The 15206-nt window shown below is 43.1% G+C and overlaps 1 protein-coding gene across 1 annotated transcript in view; it reads left to right on the forward strand.

Annotated features, from left to right (window-relative positions):
* LOC110496879 (solute carrier family 45 member 4) overlaps nucleotides 1-14783 on the forward strand; it is a 68860-nt gene extending 54077 nt beyond the window's left edge. The window contains exons 5-9 of the mRNA XM_036953470.1: nucleotides 3462-3641; nucleotides 3761-4929; nucleotides 5201-5300; nucleotides 5930-6141; nucleotides 12506-14783. Coding sequence (XP_036809365.1) covers nucleotides 3462-3641; nucleotides 3761-4929; nucleotides 5201-5300; nucleotides 5930-6141; nucleotides 12506-12865 — 2021 coding nt within the window. The 3' untranslated portion in view covers nucleotides 12866-14783. The remainder of the gene's footprint in view (nucleotides 1-3461; nucleotides 3642-3760; nucleotides 4930-5200; nucleotides 5301-5929; nucleotides 6142-12505) is intronic.
* The last annotated feature ends 423 nt before the right edge of the window (nucleotides 14784-15206 follow it).

A 15206-nucleotide genomic window follows, 5' to 3' on the forward strand; every position in this document is an offset into this window, starting at 1 on the left:
TAAGAGTGGGTCTGCTACATGACTGAAATGTGAATCAGAGAGAGAGAGACATGATTGAGTTCACAGAATAGACTAATTATGTTCTCTGTTGTTATCAGTGATAGCCTGCCGGACGGTCTGGCTGCTTTCTGCCTCACCTAATAAGCCCTCTTCTGGAGTGTAATATGAAGCATATTGAATTGAAAAGTAGCTCTCTCTGTGGTTCTCCTGAGTTTAGATTAGGTCAGGAAAAAGCCTGATTCTATAACTTCAATTCTGTTCTAATGCAACGTGACCAAAATTTTCACATCCTACATTAGGCAGCCATCGGCTTTGGTAAATTCATTATCAGTGGAAGTGACCCTAAGTGCCTCACACTGTGCAGGCGAAAGAGAGGAGGGATCCATTTTGCTCCGTGCTTTAAAGGTTCAGCAGAGGAGAAGATCGATAGATAACCCATAGAGTTGTTTTGCTGCCAGCTTCAGGACAGTCCACCAAGTAGGACTGAAGAGTTGGGTAGTAGTGGAAGAGAGAGGACAAGTAGCTTTATTTTCTCTGCTTGCTGGAGATGTGGCTCCATGGGTCACTGAACAAACTGAAAAGTTTGACAGGTCCTGGATTTCAATTGGATTTGATTTAGCTGGCCCGTGTGGCTTTGAAGAGTGTTGGAGAGAGGTGTATGTACGTGTTGCTTTGAAGAGTGTTGGAGAGAGGTGTATGTACGTGTGTGTTGGCTCAGTGCCCTCGTCGTAGCCCTCCCAGAGCAGCTATTGTTTTGCATCGTCACCCCTATCTCAGGTCCCAGTAACTTGCTGAGAAACAGAAGCAGCAAGGCTACAGACTCCTGTGTCCGCTGACCTGCTGGGCCGGGCGGTGTGTGTGTGTGAACCGTCATTCTCCGTGACATGGGAAAGGACTGGGAACCAGTTCACAGGGAAACGTTTCCTGTTGTGCCCTCCTTCTTACCTTTCAATGCCTATCTGGAGCTACTTCCTGTCTCCAGCGCTAGCTCACTGCGCGTCACCCCATCAGCCATTCCATTGTCAGGAAGAAAGGCTTTTCTTACTACGTACACACTGACTGACTACACACTGACTACACACAGACTGACTACACACAGACTGACTACACACAGACTGACTACACACAGACTGACTACACACAGACTGACTACACACTAACTACACACTGACTGACTACACACAGACTGGCTACACACTAACTACACTGACTACACACAGACTGACTACACACTAACTACACACAGACTGACTACAGACAGACTCAGTACAGACTTCTTTCTTCAACTTGTATACCTCTCTTCCTCATCTGTGGTCGTTGTTGATTAGCTAAATATTTTCAAAAAAGCATTTCCCCTTTAATAAGAAGGTCTGAATAATGACTTGTTTGTTGTTGTGTGTGGGGAGTTCCTCTGGGCTCAATTATGATGGAAATTCACTACTAGGAGTTTACGTTCCCAGTGAAATTGACACTAATGGTGCTTACGATAAGGCTTTGGCTTTGTTTTGTTTTACGGCAATGAAACACAAGCTTTCATGTCTAGTTTGTATTATAAATTATATTTTGATGAATAAGATGCTTGTTTCGATAACTCTGCATTGGTGTGACCAGAACAGGAGTGTTCCAATGAGGTTACATCTAGATGAAGTAACATCTAGATGAGGTAACATCTAGATGAGGTAACATCTAGATGAGGTAACATCTAGATGAGGTAACACATAGATGAGGTAACACATAGATGAGGTAACATCTAGATGAGGTAACATCTAGATGAGGTAACATCTAGATGAGGTAACACATAGATGAGGTAACACATAGATGAGGTAACACATAGATGAGGTAAGACATAGATGAGGTAACACATAGATGAGGTAACACATAGATGAGGTAACATCTAGATGAGGTAACACATAGATGGTAACACATAGATGAGGTAAGACATAGATGAGGTAACATCTAGATGTGCTCTGTAGCCATAAGGGTACATATGATCCAGTCAACCTTGACGTGTGTTTCCTGGTCTGTGAGGTGACATATGTAATAAATGTCAGTGTGTGCCATGAACCAATGTCCTTTGGGGTAATACTAAACCTCTGGGTAAGACAGAGGTCTCTCTCACAGCTTGGACCAGACACAAGGGCAACGAGAGTAGCCACACACCACGCAAAGCGTTATGGGAAATGGGCTATGAATGACCTAGGGTATATGGTGGCGTGTCAGGGTTTCCGTTAGCCAGCAAAAGCCGGATTTGGGCCTAAAAATAAATAAATAGAACAGCCGATAAATAAAATTGACGTCAGACAGGAGAAGAAGAAAAAAAATTGAATTGCGAAATAATGCTTTTTAGCCTCTTCATTGGTAGAAATACATTTGACTGGTCATGTTAATCGGTCTATAGGGTCATTTGCATAATTTCATGGAATTAAATTGGCGTGTGTGTATAGTATATTTGTTATGTATGTTATCATCTGAACAGAGTACAGATACAGAGCCTTTGAGCAGACAAATATGTCAGACAGTTGAGAGCTGCTGCAGCATCTCAAACAGCAAATACATAGGCAACGGAAGGCAGGCTTTCTCAGCACGTTACATACATTTCTACATTTCTAAGGGTTATTTTCATCTGTCACATGAAACCTCTTTGCATATGGGGTGCGCTTTTGACTGTGTTTTCCGCTAAATAGTATATTCGCACGTAGCCTCCTGACTTGTGAGCGTTGCTAATGGTTTATCAACATTTTAAAGTTAAGTGTTCTGATCTGTTGCATCAGACTCATTGCTTTTTAATGTTTTTAATGTAGCCTAGGACTACTGGTTGTATGAACTTGGGATCTATTGTGTGTGTGTCCTGTGTGTGTCCTGTGTGTTTGTGTGTAAGAAGGCCTAACCCACTAATCGGGTATTGATTGACATGTGCAAATCTCTCTCAATCTCTCTCTCCATCTCTCTCTCTCTCCTCCTCTCTCTCATCTCTCCATCTCTCTTTTCATCTCTCTCTTGCTCGCTCTCTCTCCATCTATCTCATCTCTCCATCTCTCTTTTCATCTCTCTCTCTCTCCATCTCTCTCCATCTCTCCATCTCTCTATCAACTCTCTCTCCATCTCTCTCTCCATCTCTCTATCAACTCTCTCTCCATCTCTCTCTCCATCTATCTCATCTCTCCATCTCTCTTTTCATCTCTCTCCCTCCATCTCTCCATCTCTCTATCAACTCTCTCTCCATCTCTCTCTCCATCTCTCTCTCTCTCTCTCTTTTCATCTCTCTCTCCCTATTGATCCAGCAGTGTGCTCCTAGTTGGAGAGCTGAAAGGAACTAAGATGGGTATTGCTTTTCAATATATGTATAATGGAATGGAATGGTCTCTGTGTCCAACGTTCTCTCTGTCTGTGAATTAGGTCTATGGTTTTCTGAACCTGTTATACCGGCTCGGATACTAACTCAGTCTCTGGTTGTGGTCAAGGTCTTGCCGTCGGTGACGTGCCAAATAACCAGCCCATAGGGATCGTTCTGACGGTGCTCGGAGTGGTGGTGCTGGACTTCAGTGCAGACGCAACAGAGGGTCCCATAAGGGCCTACCTACTAGATGTGGCAGACACCGAAGAACAAGACATGGCCCTCAACATCCACGCCTTCTCCTCTGGTATGACACACGTCTTAGTAGCAGGATATTTCCATCACATACCTGTGTCTGTAATGTCTGTGAAAGTTTTGATAGATTGAATATTCTCAAACAGGAAATGATGTGTGTGTCTGTGCCAGGTTGTGGGGGAGCGGTGGGCTACGCGCTGGGCGGTCTGGACTGGACCCACACCTTCCTGGGCTCAATCTTCAAGTCCCAGGAGCAGATCCTCTTCTTCTTCGCCGCCATCTTGTTCACCATCTCGGTGGCTCTGCATCTGTTCAGCATCGAGGAGCAGCGGTACAGCCCCCAGCAGGACCGGCTGGACGAGGAGGCTGACGCCGCCTCCTCCACTGTCAACAAGGTCAACGACACCCTGGGGAAGCTCCACGGCCACAACACCCCCCACATGGAGCTCATTGGAGAGGACGACATCTACGACCCTTGTGACCGTTACGAGTTCTACGGAGAGGGGGGCGAGGACGGGCGCTCGTTGCGCGACATTAACATGCACTTCCTGGATGTGGAGATGGTGAGGTCCAAGTCTGACTCTGTGCTGCAAATGGCCGATGCAACACTAGATCACCTGGACCACGAGGCTCTGTTCCTGCGCCACATCGAGCCCTCCATCTTCGCCGACCACCTGTCATCCTACCACGGCTCTCCACCACGCCGCAGCAGCAGCACAGGCAGCCAGGACCTCCTCAAAACCTCCAAAAAGATCTGCCGGCTGTCCCAGTTTCTGCAGGAGCAGGACCGCGACGGGGAGGAGGAGCTGCTCAACAACCAGGTCAACGAGCAGAAGACGCCCAACGGCCGGGCGCACGCCAACGGCTTGGGCCAGGGCGCCAACGGGCACGCCCGCTCAGTCATGAAGAACTCGGCCAGCACCAACGCCTCCACGCGGCACCGCCGCCACATCTTCTACCGCCAGCCGTCCTGCACCTTCTCCTACTACGGCCGCGTGGGCTCCCACCGCTACCGCTACCGGCGAGCCAACGCCGCGCTGCTCATCAAGTCCTCGCGCAGCTTGAACGACATCTACGAGGTGCAGCGTAGACAGAAGAGGAGACAGCAGAACCCCAGAGCGCGCCACCAGTCAGGCATTACCAACTCCAGCGGGGACACAGAGAGTGAGGAGGGGGAGACGGAGACCACGGTCAGGCTGCTGTGGCTGTCCATGCTGAAGATGCCTCCAGAGCTGATGAGGCTGTGTGTCTGTCATCTCCTCACCTGGTTTTCCATCATAGCTGAGGCCGTCTTCTACACTGACTTCATGGGCCAGGTCATCTACCATGGAGACCCCACGGTAAGGCTGCTGGGACTCCAAGGTCATTGTGTCACGTTATTATAAAGTCAATTGTATTTATTTTGGGCAAAGTTTTCTTTTTGGGCATAAATGTACATATCCTTGTGTTCTGCAAAAAAAAAATATTGATCACACAAAAAAACTCACTCCACACCAGATTTTCCTGCCGACCTGTGATTTGAACCTGCTAAACTCTGGTTGCTCGCCTGCTTCACCAGCCTCACATTCTCTCTCAGTAACCAAGCTGAGTTGTTTTATCTTCTCTCTCCAGGCTCCTGCTAACTCCACGGATCTGCAGAACTACCACAAAGGAGTTCAGATGGGCTGCTGGGGGCTGGTCATCTACGCCCTGACAGCTGCCTCCTGCTCAGGTCACTGACCAGTCACTGAGTTGAATGATGGATGAAAGGAAGGAAGGATGGATGGATGGATGGACGAACGAGTGAACAAAAAAATAAATGAAGTGACCAATGAAGGAATGAGCGCACTTGCCCATACACAGGCATGTGCAGGCCGTGTGCTTTGAAGCAGCCATAAAAACGGTAGTGAACAATGTGCACACAGTCTTCAGCCAAGGTGCTATCTGTGGCTCTGTTCACATGCTGGAGGGTTTGACCGTGATGAGCTAGTGAGCTGAGACGACCTGTACAAGTACAGTCAGACAACTCACAAAGAGCTGTACAGCAACCCAGGATCTAAACACCCAGAGGAATGTTGTACTAGCTACTGGTCACTAAATCATGGTGCCATCCAGTTGAGCCACGGTGTGGATAACACTGAAACCAACTTATTCCAGGCCACATGAAATCTAGGTTTCCAGCATCGCCAATGTGCTTTCGCTTCTGCTTTGCATGTTCTTTGGGGTTTTAGACTGAGTATCTTGTAAAACACTTTGTGACACCTGCTGACCTAAAAAGGGCTTTATAAAATACATTTGATTTAGCATCTCCTTGTTTATATTCCCAAATGCTTATAAACGATTATATTCTGTTGTTTGCAGCCGTACTGCAGAAGTACCTGGACAACTTTGACCTGAGCATCAAGGTAATCTACGTCTTGGGTACGCTGGGCTTCTCCATCGGTACAGCTGTCATGGCCATCTTCCCCAATGTCTACGTCTCCATGGTGATGATCAGCAGCATGGGCATCATCTCCATGAGCATCTCCTACTGCCCTTATGCCCTCCTGGGACAATACCATGAGATGAAAGAGGTAAGGATCTATACTAGTTAGTACACACACTGATATAACAGGTTAGTTAGTTTAGACTTATATAACAGGTTAGTTAGTATAGACTGATATAACAGGTTAGTTAGTATAGACTGATATAACAGGTTAGTTAGTAGACACTGATATAACAGGTTAGTTAGTAGACACTGATATAACAGGTTAGTTAGTAGACACTGATATAACAGGTTAGTTAGTAGACACTGATATAACAGGTTAGTTAGTAGACACTGATATAACAGGTTAGTTAGTATAGACTGATATAACAGGTTAGTTAGTATAGACTGATATAACAGGTTAGTTAGTTACACACTGATATAACAGGTTAGTTAGTATAGACTGATATAACAGGTTAGTTAGTAGACACTGATATAACAGGTTAGTTAGTAGACACTGATATAACAGGTTAGTTAGTAGACACTGATATAACAGGTTAGTTAGTTACACACTGATATAACAGGTTAGTTAGTAGACACTGATATAACAGGTTAGTTAGTAGACACTGATATAACAGGTTAGTTAGTATAGACTGATATAACAGGTTAGTTAGTAGACGCTGATATAACAGGTTAGTTAGTAGACACTGATATAACAGGTTAGTTAGTAGACACTGATATAACAGGTTAGTTAGTATAGACTGATATAACAGGTTAGTTAGTATAGACTGATATAACAGGTTAGTTAGTAGACGCTGATATAACAGGTTAGTTAGTAGACGCTGATATAACAGGTTAGTTAGTTACACACTGATATAACAGGTTAGTTAGTAGACACTGATATAACAGGTTAGTTAGTAGACACTGATATAACAGGTTAGTTAGTATAGACTGATATAACAGGTTAGTTAGTTACACACTGATATAACAGGTTAGTTAGTAGACACTGATATAACAGGTTAGTTAGTAGACACTGATATAACAGGTTAGTTAGTATAGACTGATATAACAGGTTAGTTAGTAGACGCTGATATAACAGGTTAGTTAGTAGACACTGATATAACAGGTTAGTTAGTAGACACTGATATAACAGGTTAGTTAGTATAGACTGATATAACAGGTTAGTTAGTAGACACTGATATAACAGGTTAGTTAGTAGACACTGATATAACAGGTTAGTTAGTAGACACTGATATAACAGGTTAGTTAGTTACACACTGATATAACAGGTTAGTTAGTAGACACTGATATAACAGGTTAGTTAGTAGACACTGATATAACAGGTTAGTTAGTAGACACTGATATAACAGGTTAGTTAGTATAGACTGATATAACAGGTTAGTTAGTAGACGCTGATATAACAGGTTAGTTAGTAGACACTGATATAACAGGTTAGTTAGTAGACACTGATATAACAGGTTAGTTAGTATAGACTGATATAACAGGTTAGTTAGTATAGACTGATATAACAGGTTAGTTAGTAGACACTGATATAACAGGTTAGTTAGTAGACACTGATATAACAGGTTAGTTACTAGACACTGATATAACAGATTAGTTAGTTACACACTGATATAACAGGTTAGTTAGTAGACACTGATATAACAGGTTAGTTAGTTACACACTGATATAACAGGTTAGTTAGTTACACACTGATATAACAGGTTAGTTAGTAGACACTGATATAACAGGTTAGTTAGTATAGACTGATATAACAGGTTAGTTAGTAGACACTGATATAACAGGTTAGTTAGTAGACACTGATATAACAGGTTAGTTAGTAGACACTGATATAACAGATTAGTTAGTTACACACTGATATAACAGGTTAGTTAGTAGACACTGATATAACAGGTTAGTTAGTTACACACTGATATAACAGGTTAGTTAGTTACACACTGATATAACAGGTTAGTTAGTAGACACTGATATAACAGGTATAGTTAGTAGACACTGATATAACAGGTATAGTTAGTAGACACTGATATAACAGGTTAGTTAGTATAGACTGATATAACAGGTTAGTTAGTAGACACTGATATAACAGGTTAGTTAGTAGACACTGATATAACAGGTTAGTTAGTATAGATTGATATAACAGGTTAGTTAGTAGACACTGATATAACAGGTTAGTTAGTAGACACTGATATAACAGGTTAGTTAGTAGACACTGATATAACAGGTTAGTTAGTAGACACTGATATAACAGGTTAGTTAGTAGACACTGATATAACAGGTTAGTTAGTAGACACTGATATAACAGGTTAGTTAGTATAGACTGATATAACAGGTTAGTTAGTAGACACTGATATAACAGGTTAGTTAGTATAGACTGATATAACAGGTTAGTTAGTAGACACTGATATAACAGGTTAGTTAGTAGACACTGATATAACAGGTTAGTTAGTATAGACTGATATAACAGGTTAGTTAGTTACACACTGATATAACAGGTTAGTTAGTAGACACTGATATAACAGGTATAGTTAGTAGACACTGATATAACAGGTATAGTTAGTAGACACTGATATAACAGGTTAGTTAGTATAGACTGATATAACAGGTTAGTTAGTAGACACTGATATAACAGGTTAGTTAGTAGACACTGATATAACAGGTTAGTTAGTATAGATTGATATAACAGGTTAGTTAGTAGACACTGATATAACAGGTTAGTTAGTAGACACTGATATAACAGGTTAGTTAGTAGACACTGATATAACAGGTTAGTTAGTAGACACTGATATAACAGGTTAGTTAGTAGACACTGATATAACAGGTTAGTTAGTAGACACTGATATAACAGGTTAGTTAGTATAGACTGATATAACAGGTTAGTTAGTAGACACTGATATAACAGGTTAGTTAGTATAGACTGATATAACAGGTTAGTTAGTAGACACTGATATAACAGGTTAGTTAGTAGACACTGATATAACAGGTTAGTTAGTATAGACTGATATAACAGGTTAGTTAGTATAGACTGATATAACAGGTTAGTTAGTTACACACTGATATAACAGGTTAGTTAGTATAGACTGATATAACAGGTTAGTTAGTTACACACTGATATAACAGGTTAGTTAGTTACACACTGATATAACAGGTTAGTTAGTATAGACTGATATAACAGGTTAGTTAGTTACACACTGATATAACAGGTTAGTTAGTATAGACTGATATAACAGGTTAGTTAGTTACACACTGATATAACAGGTTAGTTAGTATAGACTGATATAACAGGTTAGTTAGTTACACACTGATATAACAGGTTAGTTAGTATAGACTGATATAACAGGTTAGTTAGTAGACACTGATATAACAGGTTAGTTAGTAGACACTGATATAACAGGTTAGTTAGTAGACACTGATATAACAGGTTAGTTAGTATAGATTGATATAACAGGTTAGTTAGTATAGACTGATATAACAGGTTAGTTAGTATAGACTGATATAACAGGTTAGTTAGTATAGACTGATATAACAGGTTAGTTAGTAGACACTGATATAACAGGTTAGTTAGTATAGACTGATATAACAGGTTAGTTAGTAGACACTGATATAACAGATTAGTTAGTAGACACTGATATAACAGGTTAGTTAGTAGACACTGATATAACAGGTTAGTTAGTATAGATTGATATAACAGGTTAGTTAGTATAGATTGATATAACAGGTTAGTTAGTATAGACTGATATAACAGGTTAGTTAGTATAGACTGATATAACAGGTTAGTTAGTATAGACTGATATAACAGGTTAGTTAGTAGACACTGATATAACAGGTTAGTTAGTATAGACTGATATAACAGGTTAGTTAGTAGACACTGATATAACAGGTTAGTTAGTAGACACTGATATAACAGGTTAGTTAGTATAGACTGATATAACAGGTTAGTTAGTATAGACTGATATAACAGGTTAGTTAGTATAGACTGATATAACAGGTTAGTTAGTAGACACTGATATAACAGGTTAGTTAGTATAGACTGATATAACAGGTTAGTTAGTAGACACTGATATAACAGGTTAGTTAGTAGACACTGATATAACAGGTTAGTTAGTAGACACTGATATAACAGGTTAGTTAGTATAGACTGATATAACAGGTTAGTTAGTATAGACTGATATAACAGGTTAGTTAGTATAGACTGATATAACAGGTTAGTTAGTATAGACTGATATAACAGGTTAGTTAGTAGACACTGATATAACAGGTTAGTTAGTAGACACTGATATAACAGGTTAGTTAGTAGACACTGATATAACAGGTTAGTTAGTAGACACTGATATAACAGGTTAGTTAGTAGACACTGATATAACAGGTTAGTTAGTAGACACTGATATAACAGGTTAGTTAGTAGACACTGATATAACAGGTTAGTTAGTATAGACTGATAATGCCGCTGGGGGTACACCAAATAAAAATGTGATTCACATAAAAAAATATATATTTAAAAAAATATATATTTAAAAAAATATATATTTAAAAAAAGATCTTCATATTTTTCAACAGGGCAATACATTTGAGTTTTTTTCTATCCCGAGTTGCCTCATTTCCCTGCCAAAAATTAAATTAAACCATCCAGTGTTCAGTGAAATAACAACACAATGTCAAATACAGGCAGCCTACTCAAATAATGAACATCCAATCATGTTACTCTCTCGCGGGAATTCCAGCCAAACGTAGCTGCTGCTCATTCCGTTTGCTCAAAAATTGATAAATTATTTTAAAAAGTAAGGCCCGCGTCCATAGAGACACATACCAGCTCTACTGGTAGTACTGCTACTACCTGCAGTACAACACCTGTACCTGTCGATGACACAAGTTGCTCTGCTTCCACAGCACATCCAATGCTAGCATCAGTAATTCTACATTTGTTGTTATCTCTCTTCTCTCCCTCTCTACTATCCTCTCTCTTCTCTCTCTTCTCTCCCTCTCTCTTCTCTCTCTCCCTCTCTCTACTCTCCCCCACTCCCCTCTCTACTCTCCTCTCTCTACTATCCCTCTCTCCCTCTCTCTACTCTCCCTCTCTCTGTACTCTCCCTCTCTCTACTATCCCTCTCTCTTCTCTCCCTCTCGACTATCCTCTCTCTTCTCTCCCTCTCTCTACTCTCCCTCACTCCCCTCTCTACTCTCCTCTCTCTTCTCTCCCTCTCTACTCTCCCTCTCTATACTCTCCCTCGCTGCTCTCTCTACTCTCCTCTCTCCTCTCCTCTCCTCTCCTCTCCTCTCCTCTCTCTCCTCTCTCTCCTCTCCTCTCCTCTCTCTCCACTCTCTCCTCTCCCTCTCTCTACTCTCTTCTCTCTTCTCTCTTCTCTCTTCTCTCTCCTCTCCTCTCCTCTCCTCTCCTCTCCTCTCCTCTCCTCTCCTCTCCTCTCCTCTCCTCTCCTCTCCTCTCTTCTCTCTTCTCTCTTCTCTCTTCTCTCTTCTCTCTTCTCTCTTCTCTCTTCTCTCTTCTCTCTTCTCTCTTCTCTCCTCTCTCTACTCTCTTCTCTCCTCTCCCTCTCTCTTCTTTCCCTCTCCACTCGCTGCTCTCTCTACTCTCCCTCTCTCTACTATCCCTCTCTCCCTCTCTCTACTCTCCCTCTCTCTACCATCCCTCTCTCCCTCTCTGTACTCTCCCTCTCTCTACTGTCCCTCTATCTACTCTCTCTACTTTCCCTCTTTCTACTCTCTCTACTATCCCTCTCTCTACTATCCCTCTCTCCCTCTCTCTACTCTCCCTCTCTCCCTCTACTCTCCCTCTCTCCCTCTACTCTCCCTCTCTCCCTCTACTCTCCCTCTCTCCCTCTACTCTCCCTCTCTCCCTCTCTTCTCTCCCTCTCTACTATCCTTCTCCCTCTCTACTCTCTTCTCTCCCTCTCTCCCTCTCTCTACTCTCCCTCTCTCCCTCTCTTCTCTCCCTCTCTTCTCTCCCTCTCTCTACTCTCCCTCTCTCTTCTCTCCCTCTCTCTTCTCTCCCTCTCTCTTCTCTCTCTTCTCCCCTCTCTACTATCCCTCTCTACTTTCCCTCTCTCTACTCTCCCTCGCTGCTCTCTCTACTCTCCTCTCTTCTCTCCCTCTCTCTACTCTCCCTCACTCCCCTCTCTACTCTCTTCTCTCCCTCTCTCTTCTCTCCCTCTCTACTCTCCCTCTCTACTCTCCCTCGCTGCTCTCTCTACTCTTCTCTCCTCTCTTCTCTCTTCTCTCTTCTCTCTTCTCTCTCTTCTCTCCCTCTCTCTACTCTCCCTCACTCCCCTCTCTACTCTCCCTCTCTCTTCTCTCCCTCTCTACTCTCCCTTGCTGCTCTCTACTCTCCCTCTCTCTACTATCCCTCTCTACCGCTCTCTACTGCTCTCTTTTCTCCCTCTCTCTTGTCTCCCTCACTCTTCCCTCTTCTCCCTCTCACCTCTCCCCTCCCTCTCTCCCAGTACATCCACCACAGCCCGGGGAATTCCAAGCGGGGCTTCGGCATCGACTGTGCCATCCTGTCGTGCCAGGTGTACATCTCCCAGATCCTGGTGGCGTCGGCGCTGGGCGCAGCAGTGGACGCCACGGGTAGTGTGCAGGTCATCCCCATGGTGGCGTCCGGCGGCTCCTTCCTGGGTTTCCTCACCGCCTGGTTCCTGGTCATCTACCCAAGTCACGGTGACGCGGAGGCCAAGGGCGAGCAGAAGGCTCTAACAAGACTCGTGTCCGATAACAGCGTCACGGAGAAACCCAGCGTTCTAAAACTGACAAAGAAAGGTGCCACCACTACGTGTAAAGTGCAGTGCGAGTCCACTCTGTAATTTGATGTGATCGCCAATTAACTGGAAAGGTCGGAGCTTACTGTAACCATAGCAATGCAACGATCATCAAAAAATAAAAAACAACATTCCTTTTTTACAACCGGGCCATTGCCACCCAATAATCTGCTGCTGGCATGGGCTTGACCGACCTCTTTCTCAAAGACACACATGGGCCATGATGTGTTAAGGTTTTGACTTGTATTTCGTTTAATTTGGGGCCTGTCTCTCGCTCGTCACGGTCTAAGGACTGTGGTGTGGCGAGGAGAGGACAGGCGTCGCTCCCTCTCAGGGCCACCAGGGGCCGCGATCGAGGCGGTCCAACTGGACAGGACAGATCAGGGGACGGTGGATACACAGTGCGACCGACGTTCACGCGCTGAACTGGGATCTCTGGAAAAAGACATGCACTTCACTCTCACTTCCATTCAAGGGTCAAGATGAAGGAAAAGACGAAGAGTCTCTAAGAAATATTATATTCTTCTAATAAGTGAAGCATTTGAAAATGCAGAAAATTGCTCTTTTGATTGAACATGATTATTTAGTTTACTTTCCTCTATATATTTTTGACATTATGTTGCAGGAGGACATTGTTATCACCAAATGGGCCAGGCCTGGTATCATTTACAGGGTTGATGTATTACTTTTTGGACTTAAAAGGTTTTTAGTGGCTTTAAGTGGAAACTGCACATGTATAAGGAGGTGATTTCTCAGTTAGGAGAGGAGGGGGAGGAAGGCATTGTTTGGTAAATCAATCAGTTCTCCTAATTATTGAATTTCTAACTGTTATGACATACTAAATTGTAATAAGTCCAGTTACACCATGTGCCAAACTCATTCCACACAGAGCCGAGTGTCTGCTGGTTTTCGCTCCTTCCTCGTACTTGATTGATACATTTAGGTCACTAATTAGTAAAGAACTCTCCCTCACCTGGTTGTCTAGGTCTAAATTGAAAGGAAAAACTAAAAACGCCAGACACTCGACCCTCCGTGGAATGAGTTTGACACACCTGAGTTACACTATATCAACTGTACACAAGCATTTCCCCAAACTCGCTCCTGGGGACCACAAGGGGTGCTCGTTTTGGTTTTTGATCCGGAACTACACAGCTGATTCAAATAACGAATTCATCATCAGGCTTTGATTATTTGAATCAGCTGTGTAGTGCCAGATCAAAAACCAAAACGGGCACCCCTTGTGGTCCCCAGGAGCGAGTTTGGGGAAATGCTGATCCACACAAATATATCTTTATCCTCTTTAGTAATTTATAGTAAGGATCCTATTTTCCACCTTTCAGAATATATCCTTCTGAGATCACAAGGGCCTCACCGTTGACGGAGAACAGAAACACTTTAAGGAAATGAGAAAGAATCTCAATGCTGCATTTTGGAGTTACGGAGAATTGCATACCAAAAGGAGGACAGAAGTTGAGGAGCACTGTAAGGAGCTTGGAAGCTCTTCTGTCTCACAGAGGAGAAACAGATTTCAGGCTTCAATTCGTTCTCTTTGTCTTGTTTCAATTGCATTGTTAATGGATTGTGTCACTCGCTGCACAATTTCAGCTGCTGACGTTTGTTTGAGGATGTAACTAATACTAGCTAGATGTTTGTCAAATGTGGGAGTGCCTGCTCATGGAGGGGGGGGGGGGGGGTTGTAAGTCTGAGTTTTGGGGGAGGAGCACTTAGGCAGAACTTAAACTGTGCAGGAATTCAAGTTGATTATTTTCCTACCATATAGGTCTTCCTTTTATTTTTCTAACTGAAGTAATGGGTCTTGATAGAAGAGTTCATATCCAGGGGCCTCCCGAGTGGCGCAGTGGTACTAAGGTACATCGCAGTGCTAGCTGTGCCACTAGAGATTCTGGGTTAGAATCCAGGTTCTGTCGCAGCCGGCCGCGACCGGGAGACCCATGGAGCGGCACAGAATTGGCCCAGCGTCGTCCTGGTTACGGCAGGGTTTGGCCGGCAGGGATGTCCTTGTCCCACTCCTGTGGCGCGCCGGGCACAGTGCGCGCTGACACGGTCGCCAGGTTCACGGTGTTTCTTCCAACACATTGGTGCTGTTGGCTTCTGGGTTAAGTGGGTTAAGGCATTGTGTCAGGAAGCAGTGTGGCTTGGTTGGGTTGTGTTTTGGAGGACGCACGGCTCTCGACCTTTGCCTCTCCTGAGTTTGTACAGGAGTTGCAGCGATGAGACAAGACTATAACTACCAATTGAATACCACGAAATTGGGGAGAAAATGGGGTAAAAAAATAGAAAAGAAGAGTTATATTATATCCTCTCACTTGTAGTGCATTTACATTTAACACCTGGTTGCTGCATGGTTTGGGCCTTGTGGCGAGTT

The sequence above is a fragment of the Oncorhynchus mykiss genome, chromosome 18 (genome assembly GCF_013265735.2).
Source record: "Oncorhynchus mykiss isolate Arlee chromosome 18, USDA_OmykA_1.1, whole genome shotgun sequence".
Classification (NCBI taxonomy): domain Eukaryota; kingdom Metazoa; phylum Chordata; class Actinopteri; order Salmoniformes; family Salmonidae; genus Oncorhynchus; species Oncorhynchus mykiss.